The sequence below is a fragment of the Lasiosphaeria miniovina genome (assembly GCF_030549165.1).
Source record: "Lasiosphaeria miniovina strain SMH2392-1A chromosome Unknown B0T26scaffold_6, whole genome shotgun sequence".
In the NCBI taxonomy this organism is placed as follows: Eukaryota; Fungi; Ascomycota; class Sordariomycetes; order Sordariales; family Lasiosphaeriaceae; genus Lasiosphaeria; species Lasiosphaeria miniovina.
Window position 1 is genome coordinate 320200 of NW_026848225.1, and position 12451 is coordinate 332650.

The 12451-nt window shown below is 58.0% G+C and overlaps 5 protein-coding genes across 5 annotated transcripts; 2 read left to right on the plus strand and 3 right to left on the minus strand.

Annotated features, from left to right (window-relative positions):
- Nucleotides 1-928: 928 nt before the first annotated feature.
- B0T26DRAFT_652696 (uncharacterized protein) lies at nt 929-1435 on the minus strand (the record flags this gene model as incomplete). The annotated part of the gene is made up of 1 exon (XM_060438390.1): nt 929-1435. A coding segment is annotated over one exon (507 nt), but the record flags the coding sequence as incomplete, so codon positions are not given.
- A 309-nt stretch (nt 1436-1744) lies between these two features.
- B0T26DRAFT_392019 (2OG-Fe(II) oxygenase) lies at nt 1745-3601 on the minus strand. The gene is made up of 5 exons (XM_060434763.1): nt 3477-3601; nt 3366-3408; nt 3154-3273; nt 2256-3085; nt 1745-2196 (listed from the first exon to the last, which is right to left on the minus strand). The coding sequence occupies exons 3-5, from the start codon at nt 3193-3195 to the stop codon at nt 2064-2066; spliced, it is 1005 nt and encodes a 334-aa protein (XP_060292344.1). The 5' UTR covers nt 3196-3273; nt 3366-3408; nt 3477-3601; the 3' UTR covers nt 1745-2063.
- Nucleotides 3602-3848: 247 nt separating this feature from the next.
- Nucleotides 3849-5045, plus strand: B0T26DRAFT_653760 (uncharacterized protein; the record flags this gene model as incomplete). Its single annotated transcript, XM_060438487.1, has 1 exon — nt 3849-5045. The coding sequence occupies one exon, from the start codon at nt 3849-3851 to the stop codon at nt 5043-5045; it is 1197 nt and encodes a 398-aa protein (XP_060292345.1).
- Nucleotides 5046-5676: 631 nt separating this feature from the next.
- B0T26DRAFT_742629 (P-loop containing nucleoside triphosphate hydrolase protein) lies at nt 5677-7555 on the minus strand (the record flags this gene model as incomplete). Its single annotated transcript, XM_060444144.1, has 2 exons — nt 5677-6742; nt 6822-7555. 2 exons carry the CDS (start codon nt 7553-7555, stop codon nt 5677-5679), a joined length of 1800 nt encoding a protein of 599 aa, XP_060292346.1.
- A 562-nt stretch (nt 7556-8117) lies between these two features.
- B0T26DRAFT_784693 (uncharacterized protein) lies at nt 8118-9097 on the plus strand. Its single transcript, XM_060446762.1, has 3 exons — nt 8118-8252; nt 8320-8416; nt 8465-9097. Exon 3 carries the CDS (start codon nt 8469-8471, stop codon nt 8667-8669), a length of 201 nt encoding a protein of 66 aa, XP_060292347.1. The 5' UTR covers nt 8118-8252; nt 8320-8416; nt 8465-8468; the 3' UTR covers nt 8670-9097.
- The last annotated feature ends 3354 nt before the right edge of the window (nt 9098-12451 follow it).

Here is a 12451-nt window from a genome sequence, read left to right on the forward strand (position 1 = left end):
CTGTATAGAACAACACCGGCGAGAAGCTTAGACGTAGATATCGTAGTGTATTGTATTGTATTGTACTTTACAGTAGCACCGTTTGTGAACTTTGGAGATGAGCATCATTCACTTCTTGCGCAGCTATGGCGAGTCTGTATGTTTGTCTTCTCTTTCTCCTTTGCTACGTGCGAATAACACATCAACACACCACACACAACGTGGACAGTAGACTAGGGGTCTGAAAAAGTTGCCACAAATAGGGGGGGTATCATATTCTATGTTTGTACTCTATAAAGCCACACACGACGACTTTTCGTCTTCTTCTTCTCCGTTATTAAGAGGATAGGGGGCCATCAAATTAAATGAAACCAAGAGATGTGTTGACGGCTACAGGGCGCCCTGAACTGCCTGCGTTATGACGTAAAGGCGCGACGGTGGCTCGCTAGGTTGCCGCTGCCGCTGTTCCATCGGGCTGCTGCTGCTCGGCTGTGGCGCGCCGGCGCTTCTCCTCGTCGCGCTTGGCCTGGGCAGCGCGGAGGCGCGCCATGGTGGACGCGAAGCTGTCTTTGGGTTTATTAGTTTGCGCGGCAGCAGATTTATTAGCAGGAGGGGGGACCAGGTTTGGTGGTGGAGGCGCTGCCGCTGCCGTCTTGTCTGCGTCAGCGGTTGGCTCTGCCGCGGCAGTGGAAGCATAGGTAGAAGACAAGGGAGCGGCAGCAGGGTTGGTGAGTCCTCCGCCGTCTTGCCCTGCCCCCGGAGGCGGCGGTGATGTTGTGTGTGCTGTTGTTGTTTTCTTTTTGGATTTCCGCTGCTGCTTCTCGGCCTTGCGCTGCTTGCTCTCTCTGATGCGCCGCTCGAGCTTGGCGACACGGTCGTCGTAGTCGTCGCCGCCGTCGCCACGGCCTGGTGCTGCCGCTGCCTGTTGTATATATGCGGCATCGTCCTTCTCCCTCATCTGCTCCTCCTTCTGTTGTGCTGCCGCCGCCCTCTCCTCGGCCTCTCTCCGCAGGCGCTTCATCTCGTCGAGCTTGGCGCGGCCGCGGGCTGCCATAGCCTCGCGCTCGGCGGTCTGGGCCCGGTCTGCTCCGGGGGCGGCGCCGGTGCGGGCGCGCTTGGCCTCCTCCTCGCGCTGCTCGAGCTCCTCGACGAGGCGGCGGCGGCGCGACGACATCTGGTCGAGGGCGGCACGCTTCTGCAGGACGGCGCGCATGCCGTTGTCGTAGGCATCGCGGGCGGCCGGGAGGGCCAGAACGTCGCGCGCGCGCTCCAGCCGCTCGTACAGGGCCGGGTCGTAGGCGTCGCCGGCCTTGTCGGGGTGGGCCGTTAGGGCTTTGCGGCGGAAGGCGCGGCGGATGTCGGACTCGCTACTCGTGGCGTCGACCGACAGCAGCGCGAAGAGGTCGTCGCCGCGCGCCGCGGCATCGCGCGCGTACACCACAAGATCTGCCTCCATGGTGGACGACTTTGTGCTTGTCTGTATGGTTGTGGGTGTGGTTGCTGTTGTTGGCGAGAGATGTGGTGATTTTTGTTGGTGTTTTTCAGTCAAGTTGGACTTTGACGTCGTGGGTGCAGAAGCAGGGATCTTGAATCCGTGGCGAGGTGGGCCTGCCCGTGGGTAATGGTTGTAGCTAGGGGGGGGGGGGGAATTTGGCAGGGGACTAGGCCTGTTGAGGCGGGCTGTTTGGGGGGTTGGTAGCACGCTAAATGGCGGCCTTAGCAACCACAAGACGGTGCCCAGAAACTGACAGGCGAGCCCGGGCAGGCTGGATTAAACCTTCAACAATTTATTGTCATCCAATCTCTTCCTCCATCCTTTTTCACAAATCCATGTGATGCAAACCCGATGTACAACCAACCTCTAGAAGACTTTTACACGAGCCAAGTTGGGAATAAGCATCACCATTTATCCGTCGGTAATTAGATGAAATATATGATATTTGTATATCGTCCTCAATCATCATGCATGTCATTCAGTCAGTCATTCGATCTGCCCACCCTACCCTACCCACCCTTACCTTCGGCTACACAAAAACAAATGCAACATCTTCCAGTCTACCAATCCATCCAAACACGGAACACGGTCAGTAGGTGGCGGTCAGCCTCTGCACTAGATACTGGCCGCTATTGATGCCGTCGTACTTCTTGTCGGCGGGGGTGGCATACGTGCCCGGCAGCGCCTCGATGTGGCTCTTGAAGTTTGGGTTGCAAAAGTAGCTGCTCACGGCCCGTCAGTCAGTCATGTACCTAGGGTATCAAAGACGGGAAGCACGTACGCGATGCTGTATCTCGGCGGGTGCTCGTCCTCGGTGCCTTGCGGCGGCTCGACGACGCGGTGGATGGTGGACTTGATAGTATCATTACTCCAGCGCGCCAGCAGGTCGCCCGCGTTGACCACGCACGTGTCCTCGATGGGCGTTGCGTCGACAAACTGCCCGTTGGGGCTCTTGACCTGCAGCCCGCCGCGCGAGTCCTGGAAGAGCAGCGTGATGGACCCGTAGTCGGAGTGCTCGCCCGCCCGCACCTGGCCCGGGTTGATCTGGAACACCTCCTTCTTGACCGCCGGGTAGTGCAACAGCCGCAGCGTGTTGTCGCCCACGTCGACGAACCCGTCGAAGAAGCTACCCTCTAGCCCCATGCCCACCGCGATAGCCCGCATCACCTCGACGTGCAGCGCCTTGCACTGCTCGAAGAAACCGGTCATGGTCGCCCTGAACCCCGCCAGCTCGCCCTTCTCCGCTGGCCACTGGTTCGGGTGCTCTGGCTCTCCCTCGCGCCCGATCTCGAAGCTCTCCTTGATGTCGGGCGCCGACGACCGCACCTTCTCTACCTCGCTGATATCCGTCAACTGCGTCACCTTCTCACGCCCCGGCGCCGAGTAGCCTCTGTTCGCCTCTGGCGTCGTCCATCCAAGCGATAGCTTCGTCTCGAGAGGCAGCCGAAATAGCTTGGTCGACGTGCCGAACACGTGCGCCCGCGTTGCTGCCGTGACGGGTATGTTCTTGAGGTAGATGAAGCCGGCCGTCTGGAAGCCCTTGAGGATGGCCTGCGCCGTCTCCAGCTTCTGGCTCTCGTCCCCGCCGAGGAATTTGGAAAAGTCTATCAGCTGCGCGCGAGGCGTGTGTCAGGCAACAAGTAGATGAGAACTTCTTCGTTGGGCTACAAGATCCCTACCGGAATGACGAGTCCATCGCCTTGCACGGCTGCCTTCTCCATCCTGTAAGTCCTTGTGCCTTTCTTTACTCCTGCCGAGCTTAGATAGGAGGCGTGGGTAACGGTTTGTCGGGTCGTGGACTGGCGTGAGCCGCGTTATCTAGCCTGTCCTGCTACGCGGTATGGCAAATATTGAAGGCACGGTGGTGTTAGGGGAGTGCGAGAGTGCTAGCCTGTTTTCTTTGTCTCGGCTATCTTCGGACGACGCCGAGACAGCTGCCGATGTGATAAGCGGCCTTGGCTTTGATCCAACGACGTGGGAAAACAGAAAACGATGTCCCTACCTGGTAGCGACTTACAGCTTTACCGCGGGAAACCGAGGCTTTCTGGTTCGCCGTTGCGACTCCCTATCCTGGAGAGACAGACGGCGAGAGCCACCTTCTTAAACCGACAAGCGGCCCTCGCGGCGGGAGCGATAAGGATGGTGCGGGGATGGCATGCAAGACACGCAGAGCTGCATAGGTTGGTGGCGGCACGTTGTTCAGGAGAGGCGGGGTTGGGGTCTGGATTGCCCCCCCCCCCCTTTACTCGTCAGGTTCCTCGGGCATGTTATGTCTCAATGTCAACATGGCTTGGTGACTGACTGGGAGCAGTCGGGCAAGCAATAAAAACAACCCCCATCCTACAGCATACCATCCATCGCCATACCACACAACATGGCGCAGGCGGCGCAGGCGGTTCTGGGGACCAAGGAGAAGAAGGTGGTCGACGTGCACACGCACATGTACCCGCCAGAGTATGTCCGCATCCTCGAATCACGGACCACCATTCCGCTAGTCCGGAGCTTCCCGGGCGCACCGGACCCGCGTCTAATTCTACTCCAGGCCGAGGTGCCGTTGCTCGACTCGGCCGCCGCCGCCAAATTGGGGCAAGACACCGCTGCTGCCCCTGCAATACCCGGCCGGCCATTGACGCGCCACTACGCGAGCCTGGAGCAGAAGCTTCACTTTATGGACACGCACGGCATCGACATCTCAGTGCTCTCCCTCGCGAACCCCTGGCTGGACTTTGTCGACGCCGCCTCGGCGGGCGACGTGGCCCAGTCCATCAACGCCGAGTTCGCGCACATGTGCTCGCAGCACCCGGGCCGGCTCTACTTCTTCGCCACCCTCCCGCTCACGGCCCCACTCGCCACCGTCCTGGCGTCCATCAAGCACGTGCAGGCCCTGCCGCGCTGCCGCGGCGTCATCCTCGGCACGTCCGGGCTCGGCCAGGGCCTCGACGACCCGGCGCTGCTGCCCGTCTTCGCCGCCGTCGCAGCCGCCCGGCTCCCCGTCTTCCTGCACCCGCATTACGGCCTTCCCAACGACGTGTGGGGCCCGCGCGCCGCCGAGTACGGCCACGTGCTGCCCCTCGCGCTCGGCTTCCCCATGGAGACCACCATCGCCGTGACGCGCATGTTCCTAGCGGGCGTCTTCGACGCGGTGCCCGCGCTGCGCATGTTGCTGGCCCACAGCGGCGGCACGCTGCCCTTCCTGGCCGGCCGCATCGAGAGCTGCGTGCTGCACGACGGCCACCTGCTACGCGAGGGCCGCCTCGGCCCCGCCCGCCGCACCGTCTGGGACGTGCTGTCCACCCAAATCTACCTCGACGCCGTCGTCTACTCACCCGTCGGCCTCAGGGCCGCCGTCGACGCCACCGGCGCGGACCGCCTCATGTTTGGGACCGACCACCCCTTCTTCCCGCCTCTCGCCAGCGACGAGCAGGGCCCCTGGGAGAGCGTCAGCCTCAACGCCGCTGCCGTAAGCGCCGCGCTCGCCTCCGCCGCCGATGCGGATGCCGTCATGGGCGCCAATGCCGTGCGCGTGCTGCGGCTGTACGAGGGAGACGAAGTCGACGAGGTGGCGGCGTAATCAGTTCTGTGCTCTGTGCTCTCTGCTAGAAGACAGAAGGGAATGAGTGGATGAATGGTAGGTATAGTGCTCAGAATCAAATTACCAATAATTAATCGGCTCCATGTCGTTCCAGAGTGGCTTGGACAGCTCCCTAGGCGGTAACGTATACGTGTGCCGAAGCACTCAACCATCCGAGGAGGAACGAGCAACACAAGTGAGACTACTAGAATATAACGGGGCGACTTCTTTCTGATTGCCACCAGCGGATGATTTATCGGATAGCATATGTAAATTGTGAACTCGGTCGCCTCTCTCGGCCAAGGCAACACTAGCTCACACTTGTTTCTCTGATTTTGTAATCCCATGTATACATGCGTTTACTATATGGATATCCCATCCCAATGTAACGAGCATACCATGTACCCTTCAAACACAAAAATCACTGCGCGCTCGCTTTTGTTGGCTTGGCTATCCTTTTATTTATCCTTCCATGTCTATGTCTACCGGCCAGCCAATGTAGCCAACACATGACACAGACATTAGCCACAGACGCAGCCAGCATCGCCTCTTGACGGCTAGGGCTAGGTAGCGTGTCTATATACTGAGGAGCTTCAATCCATATTTCTTAGCACGGAGGAGCAGACACGCCTCACTGTATGCGTAGCTTCTGCTTGGTGCGCTTGCGCTTGCCGCCGACCTCCCTGTTCTCCTCCATCTCGAGCAGGGCCTCGCGCTTCTTCTCGCCGACGACCTTGAGGGCGTCGCGGACGACGCGCGCCTCGAGGTTGACGCCGTCCTCGCGCCAGGGCTCGAGCTGCGTGCCGACGCGTTGCTCGATGGCTAGCACTAGGTCGACGTCGCGCTGGCCGACAAAGGTGACGGCGTCGCCCTTGCGGCCCGCGCGCGCTGTGCGGCCGACGCGGTGGATGTAGTCGTCCGGGTCGCGCGGGATGTCGTAGTTGATGACGAGCTTGACCTCGGGGATGTCGAGGCCTCTGGCGGCCACGTCGGTGGCGACGAGGATACGGGCGGCCGAGGCCCGGAACCGCGCCAGGTTGTCGATGCGCTGCCGCTGCGGCAGCTTGGAGTGCAGCGCCGTGATGCGGTGGTCTAGCAGGCGCAGCATGTGGTGCAGGAAGTCGGCCGTCGACGTGCGGTTGCAGAAGATGATGAGCGGCTTGTCCACGTTGGCGGGCGTTAGTAGGAACATGTGCAGGTAGTGCTCGCGGTGCGTGACGGGCACCTGGAGGTGCATCTGGTTCAGCGTCGCGGGGATGGCGGGTCCCTGCGTGTCGATTTCGCACACGAACACGGGCTCCCGGCCGGCCTGCCGCGGCATGTCCTTGAGGGCGCGGACCTCGGGGGTGATGGTAGCCGTGAACAGGAGAGTCTGGCGGGCCGAGGGTGGCGGCAGGGCGCTGAGGCACTCCTCTACGTCGGGCAACATGCTGCCCACGCCGTTGCCGGCTGCCAAGAGACGGTCGGCCTCGTCGAGCACGATGAAACGGGCCCGCTTGAGCCCGCCGACCGTGTCATCACCCGAAGTCCGGATGTGATCAGCCAGGCGGCCAGGGGTCGCGATGACAACATGCGGCCGCTGGGCCAGGGCGATGGCCTGCGACCGCATGTCAGAGCCTCCGGTGATGAGGATGGCCTTGAGCGACTGCGGCGCGGAGATGGCCTTGAACTGCTCGTATATCTGCAGAGCCAGTTCTCTGTATGCATTATGTGGTTAGTTCTAGAGTGATTACTCATGTAATTTACGTGATTCACGCACACGACTCGGGGACGTACCGAGTGGGGGTGAGGACGAGGCCAAAGATGGCCGAGGGGTTCTCGGCCCATTTCTGCAACATGGGAACGGCAAAGGCCACTGTCTTTCCGGAACCGGTCCTGCTGCCTCCGATGCAGTCTCTGCCCGACAGAATCATGGGGATGGTCTGCTTCTGGATGGCCGTGGGCCGCTTGATGGCCATGTTGGTCAAGGCCTGGACCAGCCACGGGCGAACATTGAGCGAGTCGAAGCTGGTGGTTGCGTCGATAGGGGCCAGGATCCGCGGGGCCGGGATAGGCAGCGCGGCAGGACCAGCGGCAGCGTCTGCGTGTGCGACTACTCTATGCTTGGCAGCCTTGTCTTGTCCGCTTTTTATCCGCGAGGGAACGCTGAAGGCAGACTTGAGGGTGGGTGTATCAGTATTGGGCGAGGGCGAGGTGCGCCGTCGTTTCCTGGGACTAGCATTGTCAAGAGAGTCCGAATCGGAGTTAGAGTCTAAGCCCCAGTCTGAGCCCGAGTCTGAGCCTGAGTGTGAACCTGAGTCCGAGTCTGAGCCTGAGTCTGCATCTGAGCCGGATACAAAACCCAACCCGGCACTCGGCTCCTCGTCGTCGTCGCTTGACGCCGAGACTGGGGGGGCGAGATGGGTAATGTCTGCGTCTGCGTCTGCTTGGTCAAGGACGGCGGCTGTTGGCCTCGCTTTGGCGGCCTTGGCCTTCTTCGCCTTTGCCTTTGCCGCCGCGGCCGATGGCATTGCTGCTATTGCTGGGGCCCTCGGCTTGAAAGCTTGGAAATGGGGTTGCAGATCTGCAGCTCGCTTGACAGTGCGCATGAAACAAAACAAGATTACCCAAGGGCCAAGTGGTGGGCAGAAACAACGCAGATGGTTGCTAGGTCCGTCGGGTGTGGAAGGTCGTGAGCCGCCGCGCTTTCCTGCTATTAAAAAAAATATTCACAATATACTTCGTACCGAAGGCTGGTGCAACTTGGCAGGGAAAGTGTGGGGCACTGGCCGCCGAAGCGCAGACTGGCAAGGGTATGGCCCCACCCTGCCCGCCCGCTGCCGCGATCGGGCTTGAAAAGGGGCCTGCGAGTGGTCCCTTCCCCTTCCCAAGCGACACGAACCGCATGCACACCTGCGGCGCCGGGTCCAGGCTGGCCAACGGCAGTCCACGAGCACCGGCGCTTAACGGGGAGACGCGCATATAGGCGCCTGGAAAAGTCGGCTGTCGTCTATCGTCTGTCGTCTGTCGTCTGTCGATCTCCTGGGTCCTGGGTGGAACCTGCCTGCTGTTGCCGTTCTCCTGGGTCCTTGCAGCTTTAAGCTCAGTGTCGTTGCCTTTTTGGGCCTCTCTAAACCTGGTTCGAGACTAGAAGCGAGATCGAGAAGGTGCGTGCTGGTGCATGCTGAGTGGCCTTTCCATCGGTGGACTGCACCGTTACGTACACGTGTACGTGCGAACCTCCCAATGCTTTTGTGTACTGTGGCCGCGTGCGAAAGTAAAACCCCCATGTCAGGTACCTGTGGGGCACAACACCACACACGTTTTGGCCAAAAAGCTGAACGCGCCAAATCGACACCGAACACACCCAAATTTCTGCTGTACTGCACATTGTAAGAACCTTTTCGAAGAATCCAAGGATTCTCAACAACCTACAGCAGCATAATGGCCCGGCCACAGGGATCTAGCGGTACTAAACAGCTCGCTACCGAAGAGCGCCAGCGAATTCGAGTTCTATATTTCGATGCCAGCAAAAGCGAAGCCGAGATTCACAGCATTACTGGCTACACCAAGCCCAGATCCGGACTGCTATACGCACTAACGATGCCGCTGTTGGGTGCCGTACTGGCCGGCCACGAACCTTGACCCCGGAGCAAGAAGATGAACTTGTTTAATATGTTGTTTCTTGGTAAAAAGCTCGTCGAATGGGCCTCCTCGAGCTCTTAATGGTCATCTTCGCCAGGGCTTATAGTATGTGGCTAATTAAGTATACCCTTTATCGACTGGGCTTCCGCCGACGAGTTGCCCGCAAGAAGCCACCCATTACCGAAAAGAACCAGAAGCTCCGACTAGCCTAGGCCCAAGAGCACGAGCACTGGACCCCCGAGCAATGGGCAAAGATTCTCTGGATCAACGAGACCTGGGTTACTGGTGGCCTGTATAGGAAGTAGTATGTGACTCGGCGTCCAGGCGAGGAGCGGGATCCCACTTGTATTGTGGAAAAGCATCAACATAAGGGGGGCTGGATGTTCTGGGGTTGCTTTTCTGGCTTGGGTAAAGGCCTAGGAATCTTCTAGGAGAAAGATTAGGGCAAGATTAACCCCGAAACCTGTCGAGCGCACACTATACTTATAATATACGGCTAGGTATAGCTTTATAAGAAATAGCTTAGCGAGGATCTAATCCTGATGTAAGACGGTACTCTAGGGCATGCAGCCTCAGAGATGAAGGAAGATCTTATTTCGCTAGATTTAAACCCTATCGAGTCTTGTTAGAACTGGATGAAGGACTAGATCGAAGACCGGTACGGCCTGGAAGAGAAGCCTTTGTACGATAACTACGCCAGTATGTTAAGGAGGCTTAGGAGGCACCACCTAATCACTACCTGAAAGAGCTGCTGGCATCAATGCCAGAACGGTGCAGAGCAGAGCTAATGGTATTGATACAAAATATTAGCTAGTCTTTTAGTGTATTTACTGTAGTATAGTGTGGATACAATGTTAAGACTAACGCGAATACCCCGCATAGAGGTTTTACTTATTACCCATACCACCACAGTAATGTCCTCCTGTATCGTGGTAATGTCAATGTCGTTCGTGAAAGGCTGCAGGCGCTCATCAATGTGTTGCACAATTGTCGACATTGTGTGCTCGACCGCAGCGAAACGACCATCGATCTTGTGTTCTGCCGCGGCGAAACGATGATCAATCTTAGATCTCATTACATCGAGCTCCGGTCGAAGAGCTGCGATAATTCGGACTTCGCTTACTGATAATTCGGACATCGTGTGCTACTGTGCTGATGTGCAGACTCGGGTACCAAGAAACGACGGGATAAAAAATTAGTCTTACGAAGACGTACGGATTAGAAGAGTTGAGAAATGAAGGAAACTCTAGGACGGGAATTAGTACTACGTGAATTTGTTAAAAAGTTTTTCCGAATGGGACCAAAACCTTGGGAAAGAGCATATACATCTACTGGATGCCAAACCTTGATACAAGATACCTAGCATCTCGTGCCTACCTCCTGCTGGCATGCTTCATTTCTGTGGCTGCCAAGGAGCCTCGAAGCTACATAACTCACCAGGCAAAACTAGTTCGTCAAATACGGCACAGTCCCGAATGCTGGCGGGAGGCAACTCCTCCTTCAACGGTATTCGGTAAGGAAACAGCCAATAGGTCGCAATAATCCGTCAAATAACCTTATCAGCCCATGTCATGCCCATCCAGCCTGGGTTTGAGACCGGCCGGAACTGTCGTCTCAGGAGCGCCTTTGTGGAATTGTGGATGGAGATGGGGGGAGGAAATCGGGAGCCGAGACAGCCATCCCATTCGTCAGAGCTTGACGATGAATTTCGACTGGAAGATCGGCAGCTTCTCTCGCCCGCACCAGAGCAGCACAGTGCAGCTCCGGCCAGAGCACTCATCACCATGTCCTGTGCTGTGCGTCTGCCCAATACGGAGACTGCTCTGGATGCCCTAGGGGGATGGCCTTGGCTGGGAGGGTGTGAAGGGCCCCCTGCAAGTGAAATGGCGTTGGTGGCGTCCACTCAGTGCTGGGTTTTCAGGGCGTTCCCCGCCCACTCCCCCTCCCCCTCCCTTGCACCACTATGTGGACCCGGGTCCGGCCTTTGCTTGGCCTCGAAGCACGGATCCTCGACGAGTGGGAGCCATCACCGCTGCTTCTTCATTTGCTCCCGCAAAACAGGCATGGAATTCTCTGTCCCTAGCCAAGAGAGTGAGTCTTGAGAACCGAGATTTCTAATGCAGTATATACGATATATATATTATATATACATACAGAATCTTTTAGTTTCCCTAGCACAGGGTTGAGAGGGAGATTATGGATACGTCCCCGCCTGGGCTGAGGTGTCATGCTAGACAATTGTTTGTTGCCCTTGCCCGGGTTGCCTACCCACCCCTCATTTTGACCCAATTTCCTTCTTTACCTTAGACATGTCTCCCTAGTGTTGTAATCGTAACCGTAGAGCACTTTCTTACTTCACACATTTACGTGTATAGATGCATACTTGGTAGTTACATGCTGTTGTAGTACGCTGCCGGATCCATAAGGCGTGCTCATGAGGCAGGCTCGAAGACGGGGCAAGTCTTTCCAGTTTCCATTCTAGGACTGGCCCTCCACTTTCGGGGACCCCTGGCTCATCACATTGGCTAGCGGAGCAATCAAGTCGCGCGCAGGGAGGCCCAAACGGCGAGAGCCCTGGAGCCCTGGGAAGGTCGGCGCCTCGCTGCGCAGCCCATGCCATGGATGCCCGCCTTCCTGCGCACTAGGGCCCCCCTGTCTAGTTTTATATCTGAGGAGGGCGGGGACAACCTAAGCTGTCCCCACGACCCGCACACCTCACCTCAGGCACCGCCAACCCAACCTGACCCTCAGCAGTTCCATCCCACCTCAGGGCAGCCAGCAACTTGGTCCTATCTGCCGCCCTGTAAATGTCGTAGACGGCCCTCGTCACCGCATCTACGAATCATCCCACGAACCAAGCCAGTCCATGGTCCAGCGCCCGCCAACATCTCGAACCAACAGCCTCAGCCCAGGGCCGAAAAGGGCATACCTACATACAAACGACAACTGGAACACACCCCTCTTCTCCAATCTCCTCTTCTGATCCATCCCCCCACTCGCAGTCGCCGACCTTGCCTTGTCGTACAATACAAAGATACTGCTTTCGCATTGCGCCTTTCCAAACATCAAAGTATCCCATACTTCGGCTTGGGACAGCATCCACAGTTCGTCTTTACGTCCACGCACGTACGCACACGCACGCCCGCACGCACACGCCCATTCCCACGTCCACACCCGCGTCCAAGCTTCTCCAGGTCATACCAAAGCCTCGTCGGGACCTGTCAGCTTTGTTGCTGCTGCTGCTGCTTTGGCGCTTCGGGCCTATTATCTCAGCCCACCCGCTGGGGTCACCGCCAACTCGGTGCCTCTGCTTCTCTGTCCCTCCGCTTTTGCTTCTGCACCTGCGTCTGCGTCTGCATTTCGGCCAGCTTCGCTGTTGGTTCCTCTGTGGTGACAGCGAACGAGCGAGGCCAGACAGCAGGCAAGGCAAGCAAGCAGCCAAACACACAGCCGAGCAAGCAGCTGGGAGCCCCCCTCCCAGCCCCAACGCACCCCAATGGTCGATTACGAAAACCAAAGCAGCGACGGTGCTGCACCTCGTACTGTATGGATCACCGTCTCTTATTTTACTTTCTCTTGTCCTTTCTCTCTTGTCTGCTTCCCTTCCCTCCTCTCGTCAGAACTTTTTGTCTTTGTCATTCTGGACTGCCTCCGCTTTTTCTCCCTGTGCTGTACCTCGTACTTGACTGTTGCGCACTAGCTGTGTCCTACCTGTCTCTGTCTAAAGGAGCACGCGCTCCCAAGGGAGAGAGAAAGTCGGACACAGACGTTGGTCGTGGCAG